The sequence below is a fragment of the Macrobrachium nipponense genome, chromosome 34 (genome assembly GCF_015104395.2).
Source record: "Macrobrachium nipponense isolate FS-2020 chromosome 34, ASM1510439v2, whole genome shotgun sequence".
In the NCBI taxonomy this organism is placed as follows: Eukaryota; Metazoa; Arthropoda; class Malacostraca; order Decapoda; family Palaemonidae; genus Macrobrachium; species Macrobrachium nipponense.
This window is the reverse complement of record NC_061095.1, coordinates 14,674,853-14,692,352: the sequence shown is the minus strand read 5'-3', so window position 1 is coordinate 14,692,352 and position 17,500 is coordinate 14,674,853. Positions and strand designations below refer to the sequence as shown.

Genomic DNA, 17,500 nt, shown 5'->3' with positions numbered 1-17,500 from the left:
AGAGAGAGAGAGAGAGAGAGAGAGAGAGAGAGAGAGAGAGAGAGAGAGAGAGAGCTTCTCAGCATCATCATCTAGGGTCCAAGATGGGATAAGTAGTGGCTTAGAGGCTTTGTCGTCCCCTACTTAGTCCCTCCCACTTGACCTGTATTTTTTTTCTTTTTGTTTTTTTTTTTGTTCCTTCCCTTTTTTCTAACCGTCTTTTGAATAATCAAAGGCTTTTCTGACTCACTCTCTCTCTCTATACTCTCTCTCTCTCTCTCTCTCTCTCTCTCTCTTTTCCCTAACCTTTACATATGTATGTGACATTTATTTAAGCTTTATATATATATATATATATACATATATATATATATATATATATATATATATATATATATATATATATATATATATAATAGCCCCCTTACCATTACTTATTTATGACATTTAAGCTATTTTAAAATATACATATATATATATAAATTATATATAATATATATATATATATATATATATATATCTCCATACTATACATAATATTGGTAAGTAAAGCATCTCATATACTTCCTACACATGAATGTGTACTGCTGTTATCACAACCTATACAAAGAATTTGTATAAGCAATATCGGTCACTGAAAAAGGTGAAGTTTCAATCAAAAGGTATCTTACAAGACTAGATTTAGATATGTTTAAAACAAAGCAAGATATAATATAACAGAAGAAAGTTAAGCTAGCGAGCTGAAATTAACTCTCACACTCTCGTTCAAACTCTCTTTCTGTATCGTTATTAAATTCATCATAAAATAAAATAAAATATTCGTAACACGATCACTCACCATTACTCACTGTCCTCCACCAATTTATGCAGCTGATTCTAGACACTGTTAAATCACGTATCATTTACATGACGTAAACGCTGTCATTTATTTTCCTCATTATAAACTTGTGACCTATTTCAGCTTGGCCTGGTTCGCCTTCCAGAAAGCTTGACTATTATTATTATTATTATTATTATTATTATTATTATTATTATTATTATTATTATTATTATTATTATTATTATTATTATTATTCAGAAGTCGAACCCTAATCATATGGAACTAGCCCACAGGGACCAATAATTTGAGATTCAAGCTTCCAAAGAATATGGTGTTCATTTGAAAAAAAATAACAAAAGGTAATAAGACACACACGGAGAAAAGATTAGTTATTAAAAAAACAAATTAACAAATTCATTAATAAACAGAAAAAAACGTAAATAAAGTATAAAACTACAAATTGCATCTACGCTTGAACTTCTGAATAACTAATTGCACAAGACCACAGAGGTTTGTGATTTTCAAATAAGTACACCAAAAGATTTCAACAGCTAAATAAATCACAGAAGACTGGCCTCGAGTTTCAGCATTAGTTCAGAAAATGAGGGGACAGCTATTTCATAAGGTTTAATAACTTCACAGTAAGATTCATTTCATAAGGTTTATAATTTCACAGTAAGATTCCAATATCCGATTTAAAGTTAATTTTGGGGAACATCTGGAATCTAGCCAACACCTGATGCTTAACTGACATCACCTTTCAGAGACAATTATAACCACTTACAGTTGGACACTGCTTCACAATAATTATTATCTCCACCCTCCTACACGAATTACTACCATGTATGCACAAGCAAGAATTATTATTTATTATGCTAGCCCCCCTTGAAGAATGATTATCATAAAGCATTTCAATCAGTTCACTTACATTTAATCAGATCACAGAGCGAATTATGTCAAACTCTCAACGGGCCGGCATCAGTCAGAGTTGTTTATTACAAAGGGGTTAGAAATTGGGGTAAGGCAAGTTCAAGAGGTTGGACAGCCGGGTGGGACGTGATCGGAAGGGGGAGGATGGAAGGAAAATAATAGACAAAAAAGCACAGCACCTACGGGACGAACGGTGTTGAAATTTTTTTTTTTTAAATAATGCAAAAAAAAAAAAAATAAAAAGATGGCGACATGGATTTAAAAGTTACGTATAGAAAGAGAAAAAAAAATTATTACATATTTAAAAAAAAAAAAGGACGTTATTTTCTCAGAACAACCGCGAAGAGGGAAATTGAATATATAAGCCCAAACCCTTCCCCCCCCCCCCACCCCCACAAAAGAGAGAGAGAGAGAAAAAAAACGAGAGAATATTTATGTAAAAGAACGATAGTCATTTCAAGAAACAGAACGAGAGTATTTTCATCTATTCTGTCTGCATCATTAAATTCTAAACTCAATGCGACTATTATTCAAAATAAAATCATCAAGCGTTGCTCGATCTTACAGTTGAAGAGAAAACCACAGGCCTATACGATATTTAGCGAGATAAGCAACGACACAAACCAAAATCTTCCCATTTACAGTACACCACTCTCCAAAATTCGCTCAAATTCGCGAAAATAACACCATAACCCACAGTTAACTGCCTCCTAATAAGTTTAATTATACAAGCTTTTGTTTGTCTCGGACAAAAGGCCGTAAAATTATTCTTTTACCACCAAGTGGCCTTTGTTTGACGAAGATGTTCTCTTTAAATGGAAAATGTAAACCTCACCTTCTATCTCTTTGTAATCACATGAGAGTTTTTATATATTATACCTCGTGCACGCACGTGCACATACATACATACATATATACATACAAACATACATGCACGCACATATATATGTGTGTGTGTTACATACACTTTTATCATCATTATTATTGTGCTGAATAAAATAGCAGAATTCGGCGAATTAATCTTGTATATTAATTCGCTGAATTCTGCCATTTTATTCAACAGAATTTGTTTTAAAGGAGGGTCTTCTTCCAAAATATTATTATTATTATTATTATTATTATTATTATTATTATTATTATTATTATTATTATTATTATTATTCAGAACATGAACCAGCCTCATATATAGCTAGTCCACATCGACTCGAAATTCAGACTTCCAAAGAACATGGGGTTCATTTGAAAAAAGTAACGAGAGAGAGAGAGAGAGAGAGAGAGAGAGAGAGAGAGAGAGAGAGAGAGAGAGAGAGACTGACTCTCGGATCATCCTATACAGCAATGTCTGGCCAAACTATGAGAATTCACACAGGTGTAACGATCAAACCAGGTGTTACCTGGGCTACGGTTCTGAGGTGAGTGAACTTTAATTACACGCGATTAAGCAGTCACACCTGAGGGAAAAAAATGATATGTATGGATAAAGCAGATAAAGTTGGAGGTTTTATTCGTATACGAAATTACATAAAAGCACGGACCTGTAATTACCTACAATTAGCTGTAATTACTTCCTATTTGGAGTCCGAAGGCGCTGGCAATTCTTGCCCACGATAGGACTGAATGCTGCAGGAAGTATATAGATACATTTTGAGAAACCAAAAGAAGGGTCAAAATCCTCAAGCCTTTTTTGTTGCCCTTTCCGTCGGCCTTCATATAAATTTAAACTATATATTTAACTATCTTCGCTTGTTTAAAGCAAACTGACTTTTCTCTACAGACGAAAAAGTATTCTGAACTATTTATCAAACAATGATAACTGATAAATTCGTCGATAACTACTATCGTAAGGCAGAAAACGCTGTTATTCACACATTTTTAATATTCTGACTAACGTGATACATATGGAACTGAAACCAGTAACACGATACAAGAAAAATCTATATTTCAGATGAAGCCAATAATTTCAAAACTGATGTAAAATAACTATAAAAATAGCACACCTGAATACAGCTGTAAAACAAATTGAAATACAATTTTTTAACGACATTGTGGCTATTATCTGGTGAAGAGCGACCAGCAGATTATATATATATGTATTTATGTCTATTTATATATATATATAATATATATATATATATATATATATATATATACACACACACACATATATATATATATATATATATATATATATATATATATATATATATATATATATATATATGTCCTGTTGCGGACAGTACGTGGCTCTGTAGTTATATGTTGATTTTAGCCCCGTTCAGTGTTGATTCTCAAATTGGGTATCAATAACATTCCATGGTCCTTTTGTAGGTACTTTATTATATAAACCATGAGCCGTTAATTGAGTATAACTGAAAACAAAAGAAAAACACTTTTAGGCTAATGCCTTCGAAGCTATTGCCACATGTCCTACAAAACTGGTAGGATGCCATTGGCTATATCAAAAGGTACAAATTAAAACATAATATCAAAAAGGTACAAAAATACATATCATAAGCAAATTAATGTATCTTACCACAATTTTGGGGACTTAATCCAGTAGACATACAACAATGAAGAAATCCATGACAAGCAAGTCACGTTTCATGTGCTTGAATCTGACGCAGCAGTTGTTGTGATTGTTTACTTCTAACCAGTAGAGCGGGAAGTAACTCGTCCACCTTGGTAGAATGTATTTTAGTATTGTTTCAAAACTCAAGATATAACTGGATATGCTAATGACAGTAACAATGGCTCCCCTAAATTGTGATAACAATTTAAACAATAACTATACTATTGGGGAATGAATATGAGATTCTTTACAAACTATAAAATCACAATATACAGGTTAGTCCATTCCATACAAAATACAAATATACAGTGCATAATGACTTAAATGCTCCCTGATGGGGACTTCCCTGTTGTACTTTCCAATAACATTACAAACTGAATGAATAGGCCTTTCTAGAATTGTAGCTGTCTTGTGGCGTTTACCATTTTCATCAAGAAAAGCATCTGCTACTAACAATTTAATTTTTCTAACATGGCCAGCTTCATCTGGGTTTGTTTCTAATACTCGGCCTAACATCCACTTGTTGCGAGGTAGATTATAGTCTTTGATTAAAACTATATCGTCAATTTCTACATTCCTTTGAGGCTTTAACCACTTTTGGCGTATTTGTAACGATTGTAAGTATTCTCTTTGCCACCTTTTCCATAACTGATTAAGAAGATATTGTACACGCCTCCATTTTTTCTTTGAAAACATGTCCTCTTTTACAAAATTACCTGGAGGAGGCAAGACTACCTTAGACTTCAATGTCAGAAAATGATTAGGTGTCAAAGGTTCTACATTTAAAGGATAATTCAAGTTATCTGTGTATAATGGTCGGCCGTTTACAATATTTTCTGCTTCAGTCATGAATGTTCTCAAAGATTCATCGTCTAAAATTTTACTATTGTTAAATAGCAATACATTCAAAATATTTCTAACAGATCTTATTTGTCTCTCCCAAACACCACCCATATGACTTGCATGAGGTGGGTTCATTTTAAATGTTATAAAATCACATTGGTCCTTTAATAATTCATTTTTAATATTTTCAACATTCATTTCTCGGAGGCACTTTGCAAACTCTTCTCTTGCACCAATAAAGTTACTACCTTGATCTGAACGCAGTTGTGCGCAATGGCCTCGTCTACAAACAAATCTCCTATAAGCATTTAAGAAAGAGTCTGTACTGAGAGAATGGGCAGTTTCAATGTGTATTGCCCTAGTTGACATACATGTAAATAATACACCATACCTTTTGAGCTCTTTTCTACCTTCCTTAATTATAAATGGATCAAAATAATCAACTGCACTGTAAGTGAATGGAGAAGACATTTCTACCCTATCCTTTGGTAAATCGGCCATCTTCTGTGTAAGAGTATCATGTCTAATTTTTCTACAAGTTACACATTTTGATATATGTTTCGCTACTAAGGATGATCCACTTATAATCCAGTAACCACTAGATCTAATTTCATTTAAAGTTAAATTTCTACCTTGATGGTGTACTTTATTATGATAGTGACAGATTATCAATTCTGTAATATGACTATTCTTTGGCAAAATCGCAGGATATTTTACATGGACATCAAAATTACTTCTGTGTAATCTACCACCCACTCTTATTAAGCCATCACTACCAATAAATGGATCAAGCTTGTACAAATTGCTAGATTTCCTTAAACATTTATCAAATTTGTTATTGCTTATACTTAACAACTGATATTCATATTGAAAAGCTTCTCTTTGGACTAATTTTATAATGGTAATTTCTGCCTTGATTAGCTCTTCTACAGACACATGAACATACTCAGTATATAATGATTTCTGTTTCAATTTATCAATAAACCTATTACATAAAGCTAATGACCTTCTGGCACGTGTCCAATCTGAGAAGTAATTGAGTCTGGTAAGTATAGTAGCATAATTATTATCATCAGTGTTAATTGCCAATGACACTTTCTTTAATTCTGGATCTTCATCTGCAACTTCAAATGAACATAAAGTTTCATTATCAGCATTATCATGTTTTAAGAATTCAGGTCCATGCCACCACATATAGTTACTTGTCAGATCATGAACAGACATGCCTCTTGAACATAAATCAGCAGGATTATCACTTGAGGAAACGTATCTCCATTGTTCAGGTAAGGTGTGATTTCTGATTTGCGCAACTCTGTTTGCGACAAAAACCTTAAACTGTTTACATTGATTAGCTATGTATCCAAGAACAATTGTACTATCTACCCAAAATACTTCTTTACTAATATTGACCTTCAACTCCTTTTTTAAGAAATAACTCACCTTCACTGATGCTAATGCAGCAGTGAGTTCTAACCTAGGTATAGTAAAAGTTTTCAAGGGAGACACTCTTGATTTAGCCATAACTAACCTAGTACGTACTTGTCCATTTGGATCTGTCATTCTTAAGTATGAGCATTGACCATAACCCTTCTCACTAGCATCAGAAAAATGATGCAATTCATAGTCTATGACATTCATGTTGGCTGGTTTATAACATCTCTCAACTTTAATATCTTTCAATTTGGGTAATTGACTTAACCAGTTTTCCCATTCAGTAATAACAGTTTCAGGAATAGGATCATCCCAGCCAAGGTCTTGTTTACATAGGGTTTGCAAAACTTTCTTACCTGTATGAACGAATGGTGATATCATGCCTAGAGGATCAAAAATAGAGCTAACTATGGATAAAACATTCCTTCTAGTACTAGACCTTTGAATGGGTTTGACATTAAAATTATATGTATCTGTTTCAGTACACCACTCCATACTTAATGTTCGTTCCACTGGCAATTTATCTTTCGTTAAATCAAGATTCTTAACTGATTGAGCAACTTCATCAGGACACATAGCCTTTAAAACTTCAGCATTATTGGCAACAAATTTGTGCAAATGGAAACCACCCTTTTTACATATCATCTGACTGTCTTTGGCTAAGTTTATGGCTTCCTCCACTGAAGCTACAGACTTTAAGCCATCATCCACATAAAAGTCTTCTTTAATGAACTCTGCTGCCTTTTCAGTAGTTTTATCCTTAAATCTATCAGCAGCAGCTTTCAAAGCATAGTTTGCAACAGATGGAGAGCTTCTAGCACCAAATAGATGAACAGTCATCCTATATTGAACAATGTCACCATCTAAGTCATGGTTATCAAACCACAGAAATCGTAAAAGATTCCTGTGTTCTTCATTTACTAAAACTTGGTGATACATTGCTTCTACATCACAAGTAAATGCAACAGAATGATTTCTAAATCTACACAAAATACCAGCTAGACTATTTGACATGTCTGGTCCCTGAAGTAAACAATCATTCAAACTTACATTTTTATACATAAAAGAGCAATCAAATACTACTCTGATTTTGTCAGGCTTTCTGGGATGGTAAACCCCATGATGTGGCACAAACCAAACCTTTCCATTAGTTAGGCATGTTTCATTCAAAGGAACCCTTTCAGCATAACCCTTATCAATCATATTCTTCATGAAACTTATGTAATAATTTTTCATGCTTACATTCTTCTGAAGCTTTTGTTTTAAGTTGGATAGTCTTTTCTGGACTACTAACTTATTATCTGGGAACTGAATATCACCTCCTTTGAGTGGCAATGGAATTTTAAACTGCTTACCATCAATAATCTTAATACCATTACTAACAATTTCAATAAACTGTCTTTCTTCTCCTGACAAAGCTACCTCATCGTCACTAACATTACTTATGAAATCAGATTCAAACATCTCTCTGACATGAGGAGGCTCATACACTTCTTTTACTTTGGTTGGTACCGTAAAAATGTTATTTGATATCTTGGAATTTATTTCAATTTCTTCAACTACAGTTCTATTAACAACAACATCACTTTCTAAATTATTCTCATTGACATTTACATTACCAATAATTCCCCATCCAAGAGCTGTTCTCTGACCATAGGGCTCATTTCCACACCCAGGAATGATTTCTAAAGGTTTGACAGCTTTTATACAGTTTATACCTATCAATAGACCTATCTCAATGTCAGGATTATACTCTAATAGCCTTCCAGCAATTTTCTTAAGATGAGGCCATCTTAAAGCTGAACATTTTTTAGGGATTTGTGCTCTTCTTGCAGGAATGGTTTTTCTAGAGTAGACACATGGTAAATTTACAGTACTATTTTCATTTATGCCCTTAACTGATAAACCACATACTTTAGTATTTTTTATAGCCTCTTCACCCAGCATAGTCGCTATCTTAATGACAGAATTTTGGCCATTGACATTCATATACCTTAGGACACTTTCCTTGATAAAACAAGCATCTGACTGATCATCCAATACTGCATATACCATAACCTTATTATTTGTATTCCTATGGCTTAACCAAACGGGTACAATCATTGAGTGAACATCAGCTGAAAAATATCTGTTAACATTAATTCTATTAGCTACAGCTACACCCTGTTCTTGTTGGGTATCACCAGAACTTGGTTTTTTATTCAACGTTTCATCGTGGAGACTTGTTGGGTGCCACCTCTTGCATTTAATACATTTCCTTGGTCTTTTACAATACCTTGAATAATGACCAACCTTGAAACAACCTCTACACATTTTTTATTTGTCAAATATTGGTTTCTTTGAGCAAGATAAAGTTTTAAGAACTCTGGGCATTTTTCCATATCATGGTTTTGTCTACAGTAATAGCATGTAAATCCTACATTCATTTTACTCTCAGCTTGTTTTTCATTTTTAGATTTATTTCCATCAGATGCAGCATTTGTAACATTATTAACTTCATTAAATTTAGTAGCAAATGATGTACGCTTAGCAACCTTACTTTGTGGTTGTTTTTCTTTAGGTGTGAATACTGTATCTCTCCTATTAAGCGCACTGTAAGATGATGTTGGATTACATGCCTTATTGGCTTCATCACTTATGAACCTTGTAAACTCTTCAAAAGATGGATATTCCTCTTCATCAATTGTGATTCTTTTAGTTACTATACAATTCCATCTCTCTGCAATTTGAGCTGGCAACTTCTGTAACATAAGTCTGTTTTATTAGGATCGTTAAGAATTGCTGAGTACTTTATGATTCCCATGGCTGTTTTACAGTGTTCTAAGAAATCAGAAAATTTCCTCAAACCTGGACCATCATTAATTGTAATCTTAGGCCAACCTTCAAGCTTGCTTCTAAAGGCATCAGCAACAATAAATTTATTTCCAAACCTATCATGAAGTATCTTCCAAGCCTTGTCGTAAGCCTCTTGGGTGCCAAAAGAAATAAGATTATCAATGGCAGCTTTAGCCTGACCATCCGTATATTTACCTAAGTAGTACAATCTTTCAGCAGCATCATCTGTTTTATATTCAATTAATGTAATAAATGATGCTTTCCATAGAGGGTACTTCAGCAAATCTCCAAAAAATACCTCCGGTTCTTTAACGGGTAAATTGTCTTTACGTTGCCTTGCAGCAAACAAGTCGGCTAGTTTCTCTAAGTTCTGATTTTGAAGATCAGCAAAACCTTTTAAAATATCCCATTGATAAACTTGACTGGACTGTACGTTATCATTATTGATAATGTTAGGTTGTTCATGAAGATCTGCCAGGGGTTCATGAGTGTGTAGCCTTGGTCTATTAACATCAGGTTGTGTATTGCAAGTGAAGGCATTTTTGGGATCTACTATTAACCTAGGTTCACCTACTACCTCATGGGATGCCTCATCTATAGTACTACAACCTAGCCTAGGCTCATTTGGTATTTTGAAATCTGAGTTCCGGTTTGTTTCTTGGCCTAGCCTAAGTTTACTTAGCTGTGAGCGTCCTATGGGCTGGTAATTATAATTATAGTCTAGCCTTGGTTTCCCTGGTTGTATGAAATCTGTTTGAAATTTAAACACCTGAGCATTTGGATTTAGATCAGTCATTGCCTTTATTTCTGCCTTCCTTTTGTCTAAATCTTTGTCTATATCATCTAAACCTCCAGCAAAGGAAAGGGACTTTTGTACACTGGAACCTGACAATGAATAATTTACAACTCTACTATCCTCAAGATATCTGTGCAAGAGACCTTCAGTGGGTTGGTTATTTTCACCTAACGGAAAACTCAAGCATGACTGTGGATCAGTTTCATTTTCTTCCTCTAAAATTTTATTAACTGCACATATCTCAGCATTAGTGGCTTCAATTTCTTTGTCAATTTCTAATTTCTTTAAATCTGCTCTAGCCTTCTCCATTATGTCATGGTATTTTCTTTCTGTGCCTAACCTAGCCAGTTTTGTGCTTAGTTCTATTCTCTTATGTCTATATATATATATATTATCATTATCATTATATTATATAATGATAACATGAAAAGCGAAAATCACTCTAAAAACTGGTCTAGTTATGAGTACAAACTTATCTGTGGCTATTCACATTCAATCCCCTTATAAAAATAATTAATTATCATGAAAGTGTCATTTCATTTACCCAAAAACACGTAAAAATGTATTATTACACACATGTAACTAACCTTTATATGGACACACACATGAATACGTAACATATTCTGGGGTAACCAGTCTTGTTTGAACACACATTTGAATACATAAATATATTATGTGGGTAATTACGCCAACAAACATAGGAATTCATAGCAATTTCGGCGTAAATTACCTTATCCATAACACAGATATATATAAACATTTACACACACACACACACACACATACTATATATATATATATATATATATATATATATATATATATATATATATATATATATATATATCAGCATTTTATCAAATTACATATTTCTTTTTTGTAATAACTGTTTTTATGGGCGTTTACCTAAGATATCCCGTCTCCTCATATATAAGCTGACATATTTTGAATGGTTTAAATGCTTCATGGCTTTTTTTTTCTTTCTTTGGGAAAAGAGGTTATTTTAGGTGTGTGTGTTTTATGGGGCTACGCCAAAAGTTTGGTGGACTTTCCAGAAAATGTTAGCAAAAAGTGGGTCATGGGAATGTAAGTTTTGGGGAAAAGTGACCCCCCCCTCACCCCACCCCACCCCAACCCCCTTCTCTCTCTCTCACCCGACCCCGAGCAGTCAGGGATATCGAAAAAAGGCAAAGGACACAGTCGAATCCTAGTAGGATTCGTATGTAGGACTCGTGGTCCCAAGGAACTTTCCAGTTTAGGATCGTCATTACCACTGCTAGGCCTAGTGCGATGTTCCCGGACAGAGAACGCTCTTGTTATAGACTTTCTTTCTTTTTTGGAAATACGATTGTTCATAGACATGGTTTACTTGCTTGTTACTTCGTTTCCCTCTGGTCAGTCGAATGCGATTGTTTTTGTTTATAGACTTGGTTTATTTATCTGTTCGTTGCTGTTTTTTCTCTTTCTCCAAAAGCGTTTGCTTACATAATTTGTGTGTTTTCTCGTTAAAGCCTTTTCTTTTTGTTGTTGAAATACGGCAGCTTATAGGTTTGGTTTATTTGCTTGTTGCTTCATTTCGCTTGTTCGAATGCGATTGTTTATAGACTTGGTTTATTTGTCTGTTCGTTGATGTTTTTCTCTTTCTTCAAAAGTGTTTATGTACTTGGTTTATTTTCTCGTTACAGCCATTTTTTTAATACGATTGTTTATAGACATGGTTTATTTGTTTGCTGTTGCTTTTCTGTTTGTTTACATTCTTGGTTTATTAATCAATTCGTTGCTGCTTTTCATCGTTGAAACACGATTCTTTATAGACTTGGCTTATTCAATCGCTGCTGCTATTCTCTGTTCGAATGCGATTGTTTATTTAATGGTTTATTTTCTCGTAACAGCTTTTTTTAGTTTGTTAGAACACGATTGTTTATAGACTTGGTTTATCCGTCTATTTGTTGTTTTCCCTTTGTTCAAATATATATAATATATATATATATATATATATATATATATATATATAGATATATATATATATATATATATATATATATTATATACATATATAGATATACAGGTATACATATAGAGAGTATTATATATATATAAATATAGTACGTATATAATATTTATATTATATAAATCCTTAACCTCTACCAGACAGCAAATCATCTTCGTCTTCATCTTTTTCTTCTTCAGAGATGCTTCCAAGAACGCGCGGCGGGAAAGGCATTTAATATTCCGAGGCAAATTCCTATTTCCGTGACCCGCTTCCCAGAAGTATCGTGGAAGAAACATCACTGGCGAGAGAGTGCGAGAGAAACATTACTCTTTAACGCGGCCAGAGGGGAGACCGGGAGAGAAGCATGATGCCAGCGAGGGGAAACTTCCTTTCCCCCTTCTTCTCCTGTGCCCTTTAATTGAGACTGACTGACTGACTGACGGACTCTCTCTCTCTCTCTCTCTCTCTCTCTCGTCTCTCTCCTCTCTCTCTTTCATCATATTGCCTCTTGAAATTTCTCTATCTCTATTTTTCTCTCATTCAGATTTCAGATCTCTCTCTCTCTCTCTCTCTGAGTTCATATAGCATTTTAAAATATCTCTAACGCTATTTTTCTCTGATTCAGATTTCAGATCTCTCTCTCTCTCTCTCAGATCATATTGCATTTTGAAATCTCGCCATCTCTATTTTACTCTCATTCAGATATCAGACTGTCTATCGCTGGATTCTCTCTCTCTCTCTCTCTCTCTCTCTCTCTCTCTCTCTCTCATCGCTATTATTCTCTCATTCAGATTCAGACTGTCTATCGCTGGATCTCTCTCTCTCTCTCTCTCTCTCTCTCTCTCTCTCTCTCTCTCTCTCTCTCAGTTCATATAGCATTTTGAAATGTCTCTAACACTATTTTTCTGACATTCAGATTTCAGATCTCTTTCTCTCTGTTCAAACTACATTCTGAAATTTCTCTAACGCTATTTTTCTCTCATTCAGATTCAGACTGTCTATCGCTGGATTCTCTCTCTCTCTCTCTCTCTCTCTCTCTCTCTCTCTCTCTCTCTCTCTGACGGCCTGAGGTTCACGGAATTGCAACTGTACATGAATGAGTCTCATCAGAACCTAAAGTTTTATAAACGCCGAAATAACCACCCATTTTTCACACATAAATTTCAAGGGAAGAAGTTAAACCGTCTCTAAACTTCTCCGTCTCGACGATCTCTCTGCTCTATCTCTCTCTCCTCTCTCTCTCTCGCTTCCCTCTCTCTCTCTCTCTCTCTCTAGCTTTGGCTCCGATTGAAACCGAGGGACATCCGCGTCTCCTGGAAACCGCTGGATGAAAAGCCAAACATTCTGGAATGAATGACGCGCGTTCCATCGAGGAGCTGTAATTGAAGCGGTTCATTAAGTCGATATTTAAATTCGATACATTTTTATCTATTTATCAATTAATTAATTTGTTTTCTTTATGTATTTCCCTTGAACTCCTCCTCTTGCTTCTTCCTAATGAACCCCAAAATATTCTTTGGGAGCTTGAATTTCAAGTCCGTGGCCTAATGTGGTGGGCTTGTTCCATATGGACAGGAGTCACCTTCTGAATAATAATAATAATAATAATAATAATAATAATAATAATAATAATAATAATAATAATAATGTATGGTAAGAGCATCAAGGAAATAGATACCCTAATCCAGACTGTAAGGATTGTATCTGGGGACATCAGGATGGAGTTTGGAATAGAAAAATGCGCCATAGTCAACATACGAAAAGGAAAAGTAACGAGAACTGAAGGGATAAAGCTACCAGATGGGAGCAACATCAAACACATAGATGAGTCGGGATACAAGTACCTGGGAATAATGGAAGGAGGGGATATAAAACACCAAGAGATGAAGGACACGATCAGGAAAGAATATATGCAGAGACTCAAGGCGATACTCAAGTCAAAATTAAACGCCGGAAATATGATAATAGCCATAAACACATGGGCAGGGCCAGTAATCAGATACAGCGCAGAATAGTCGAATGGACGAAGGCAGAACTTCGCAGCATAGACCAGAAAACGAGGAAACATATGACAATACACAAAGCACTACACCCAAGAGCAAATGCGGACAGACTATATATAAAACGAAAGGAAGGAGGGAGAGGACTACTAAGCATAGAGGACTGCGTCAGCATCGAGAACAGAGCACTGGGGCAATATATGAAGACCAGTGAAAACGAGTGGCTCAAGAGTGCATGGGAAGAAGGACTGATAAAAGTAGACGAAGACCCAGAAATATACAGAGACAGGAGAAAGACAAGCAGAACGGAAGACTGGCATAACAAACCAATGCACGGACAATACATGAGACAGACTAAAGAACTAGCCAGCAATGACACATGGCAATGGCTACAGAGGGGAGAGCTAAAGAAGGAAACTGAAGGAATGATAACAGCGGCACAAGATCAGGCCCTAAGAACCAGATATGTCCAAAGAACGATAGATGGAAATAACATCTCTCCCATATGTAGGAAGTGCAATACGAAAAATGAAACCATAAACCACATAGCAAGCGAATGTCCGGCACTTGCACAGAACCAGTACAAAAAGAGGCATCATTCAGTAGCAAAAGCCCTCCACTGGAGCCTGTGCAAGAAACATCAGCTACCTTGCAGTAATAAGTGGTACGAACACCAACCTGAGGGAGTGATAGAAAACGATCAGGCAAAGATCTTCTGGGACTATGGTATCAGAACAGATAGGGTGATAGTGCAAATAAACCAGACGTGACGTTGATTGACAAAATCGAGAAGAAAGTATCACTCATTGATGTCGCAATACCATGGGACACCAGAGTTGAAGAGAAAGAAAGGGAAAAAATCGATAAGTATCAAAATCTGAAAATAGAAATAAGAAGGATATGGGATATGCCAGTAGAAATTGTACCCATAATCATAGGAGCACTAGGCACGATCCCAAGATCCCTGAAAAGGAATCTACAAAAACTAGACGCTGAAGTAGCTCCAGGACTCATGCAGAAGAGTGTGATCCTAGAAACGGCGCACATAGTAAGAAAAGTTATGGATTCCTAAGAAGGCAGGATGCAACCCGGAATCCCACACTATAAGTACCACCCAGTCGAATTAGAGGACTGTGATAGAGCAAAAAAAAAAAATCATAATAATAATAATAATTTTTGAGAAATTCCAGTCCAGTGAGGAACAATGTGTTATAAAAAAAATCCACAATTATATATTAATTATACATGTTCCCTTACATAGTAATACACTTTAACATATAATCGTGGATTTTTTATAATAATAATAATAATAATAATAATAATAATAATAATAATAATAATAATAATAATAATAATAATAATAATAATAATAATGTCCCCACTACTCTTCGTAGTAGCCATGATTCCCATGACAAAAGTACTACAGAAGATGGATGCCGGGTACCAACTCAAGAAAAGAGGCAACAGAATCAACCATCTGATGTTCATGGACGACATCAAGCTGTATGGTAAGAGCACCAAGGAAATAGATACCCTAATCCAGACTGTAAGGATTGTATCTGGGGACATCAGGATGGAGTTTGGAATAGAAAAATGCGCCTTAGTCAACATACAAAAAGGCAAAATAAGGAGAACTGAAGGGATAAAGCTACCAGATGGGAGCAACATCAAACACATAGATGAGACAGGATACAAATACCTGGGAATAATGGAAGGAGGGGATATAAAACACCAAGAGATGAAGGACACGATCAGGAAAGAATATATGCAGAGACTCAAGGCGATACTCAAGTCAAAACTCAATGGAGTATGATAAAAGCCATAAACACATGGGCAGTACCAGTAATCAGATACAGCGCAGGAATAGTCGAATGGACGAAGGCAGAACTCCGCACCATAGATCAGAAAACAAGGAAACATATGACAATACACAAAGCACTACACCCAAGAGCAAATACGGACAGACTATACATAACACGAAAGGAAGGAGGGAGAGGACTACTAAGTATAGAGGACTGCGTCAACATCGAAAACAGAGCACTGGGGCAATATCTGAAAACCAGTGAAGACGAGTGGCTCAAGAGTGCATGGGAAGAAGGACTAATAAAAGTAGACGAAGACCCAGAAATATACAGAGACAGGAAAATGACAGACAGAAAAGAGGACTGGCACAACAAACCAATGCACGGACAATACATGAGACAGACTAAAGAACTAGCCAGCGATGACACATGGCAATGGCTACAGAGGGGAGAGCTAAAGAAGGAAACTGAAGGAATGATAACAGCGGCACAAGATCAGGCCCTAAGAACCAGATATGTTCAAAGAACGATAGACGGAAATAACATCTCTCCCATATGTAGGAAGTGCAATACGAAAAATGAAACCATAAACCACATAGCAAGCGAATGCCCGGCACTTGCACAGAACCAGTACAAAAAGAGGCATGATTCAGTGGCAAAAGCCCTCCACTGGAGCCTGTGCAAGAAACATCAGCTACCTTGCAGTAATAAGTGGTACGAGCACCAACCTGAGGGAGTGATAGAAACGATCAGGCAAAGATCCTCTGGGACTATGTATCAGAACGGATAGGGTGATACGTGCAAACAGACCAGACGTGACGTTGATTGACAAAGTCAAGAAGAAAGTATCACTCATTGATGTCGCAATACCATGGGACACCAGAGTTGAAGAGAAAGAGAGGGAAAAAGTGGATAGTATCAAGATCTGAAAATAGAAATAAGAAGGATATGGGATATGCCAGTGGAAATCGTACCCATAATCATAGGAGCACTAGGCACGATCCCAAGATCCCTGAAAAGGAATCTGCAAAAACTAGACGCTGAAGTAGCTCCAGGACTCATGCAGAAGAGTGTGATCCTAGAAACGGCACACATAGTAAGAAAAGTGATGGACTCCTAAGGAGGGAGGATGCAACCCGGAACCCCACACTATAGATACCACCCAGTCGAATTGGAGGACTGTGATAGAGCAAAAAAAAAAAAAAAAAAAAAAAAAAATAAAAAAAAAAAAAAAAAAAAAAAAAAAAAAAAAAAAATTAATAATATAATAATAATTCTAGGTATCATTACAAAAACCATCGAAATTTTATATTCATTTACGAAATCACTGCGTAAGCCCCACGATGAAAAATATCTTAGTGTTACAAGCTTCTATTCTGGGAAATGTAATTATGTTCTGCATGCCAGCAAAACTCAAAAGTGAAATAAACAAACCGTAACAGGAATGCAAAAAGAATCACTATTTTAAAATATACAATGTCTACATTTTTAACTGTACTTTT

At 35.4% G+C, this 17,500-nt stretch overlaps 1 protein-coding gene and 1 long non-coding RNA gene across 2 annotated transcripts in view; both read right to left on the bottom strand.

Moving 5' to 3' along the window:
- LOC135207659 (uncharacterized) overlaps positions 1-17,500 on the bottom strand; it is a 227,784-nt gene that overhangs the window by 49,005 nt on the left and 161,279 nt on the right. The window lies entirely within an intron of this gene.
- LOC135207925 (uncharacterized) lies at positions 3,970-7,962 on the bottom strand. Its single transcript, XM_064239877.1, has 2 exons — positions 4,263-7,962; positions 3,970-4,098 (listed from the first exon to the last, which is right to left on the bottom strand). Exon 1 carries the CDS (start codon positions 7,806-7,808, stop codon positions 4,575-4,577), a length of 3,234 nt encoding a protein of 1,077 aa, XP_064095947.1. The 5' UTR covers positions 7,809-7,962; the 3' UTR covers positions 3,970-4,098; positions 4,263-4,574.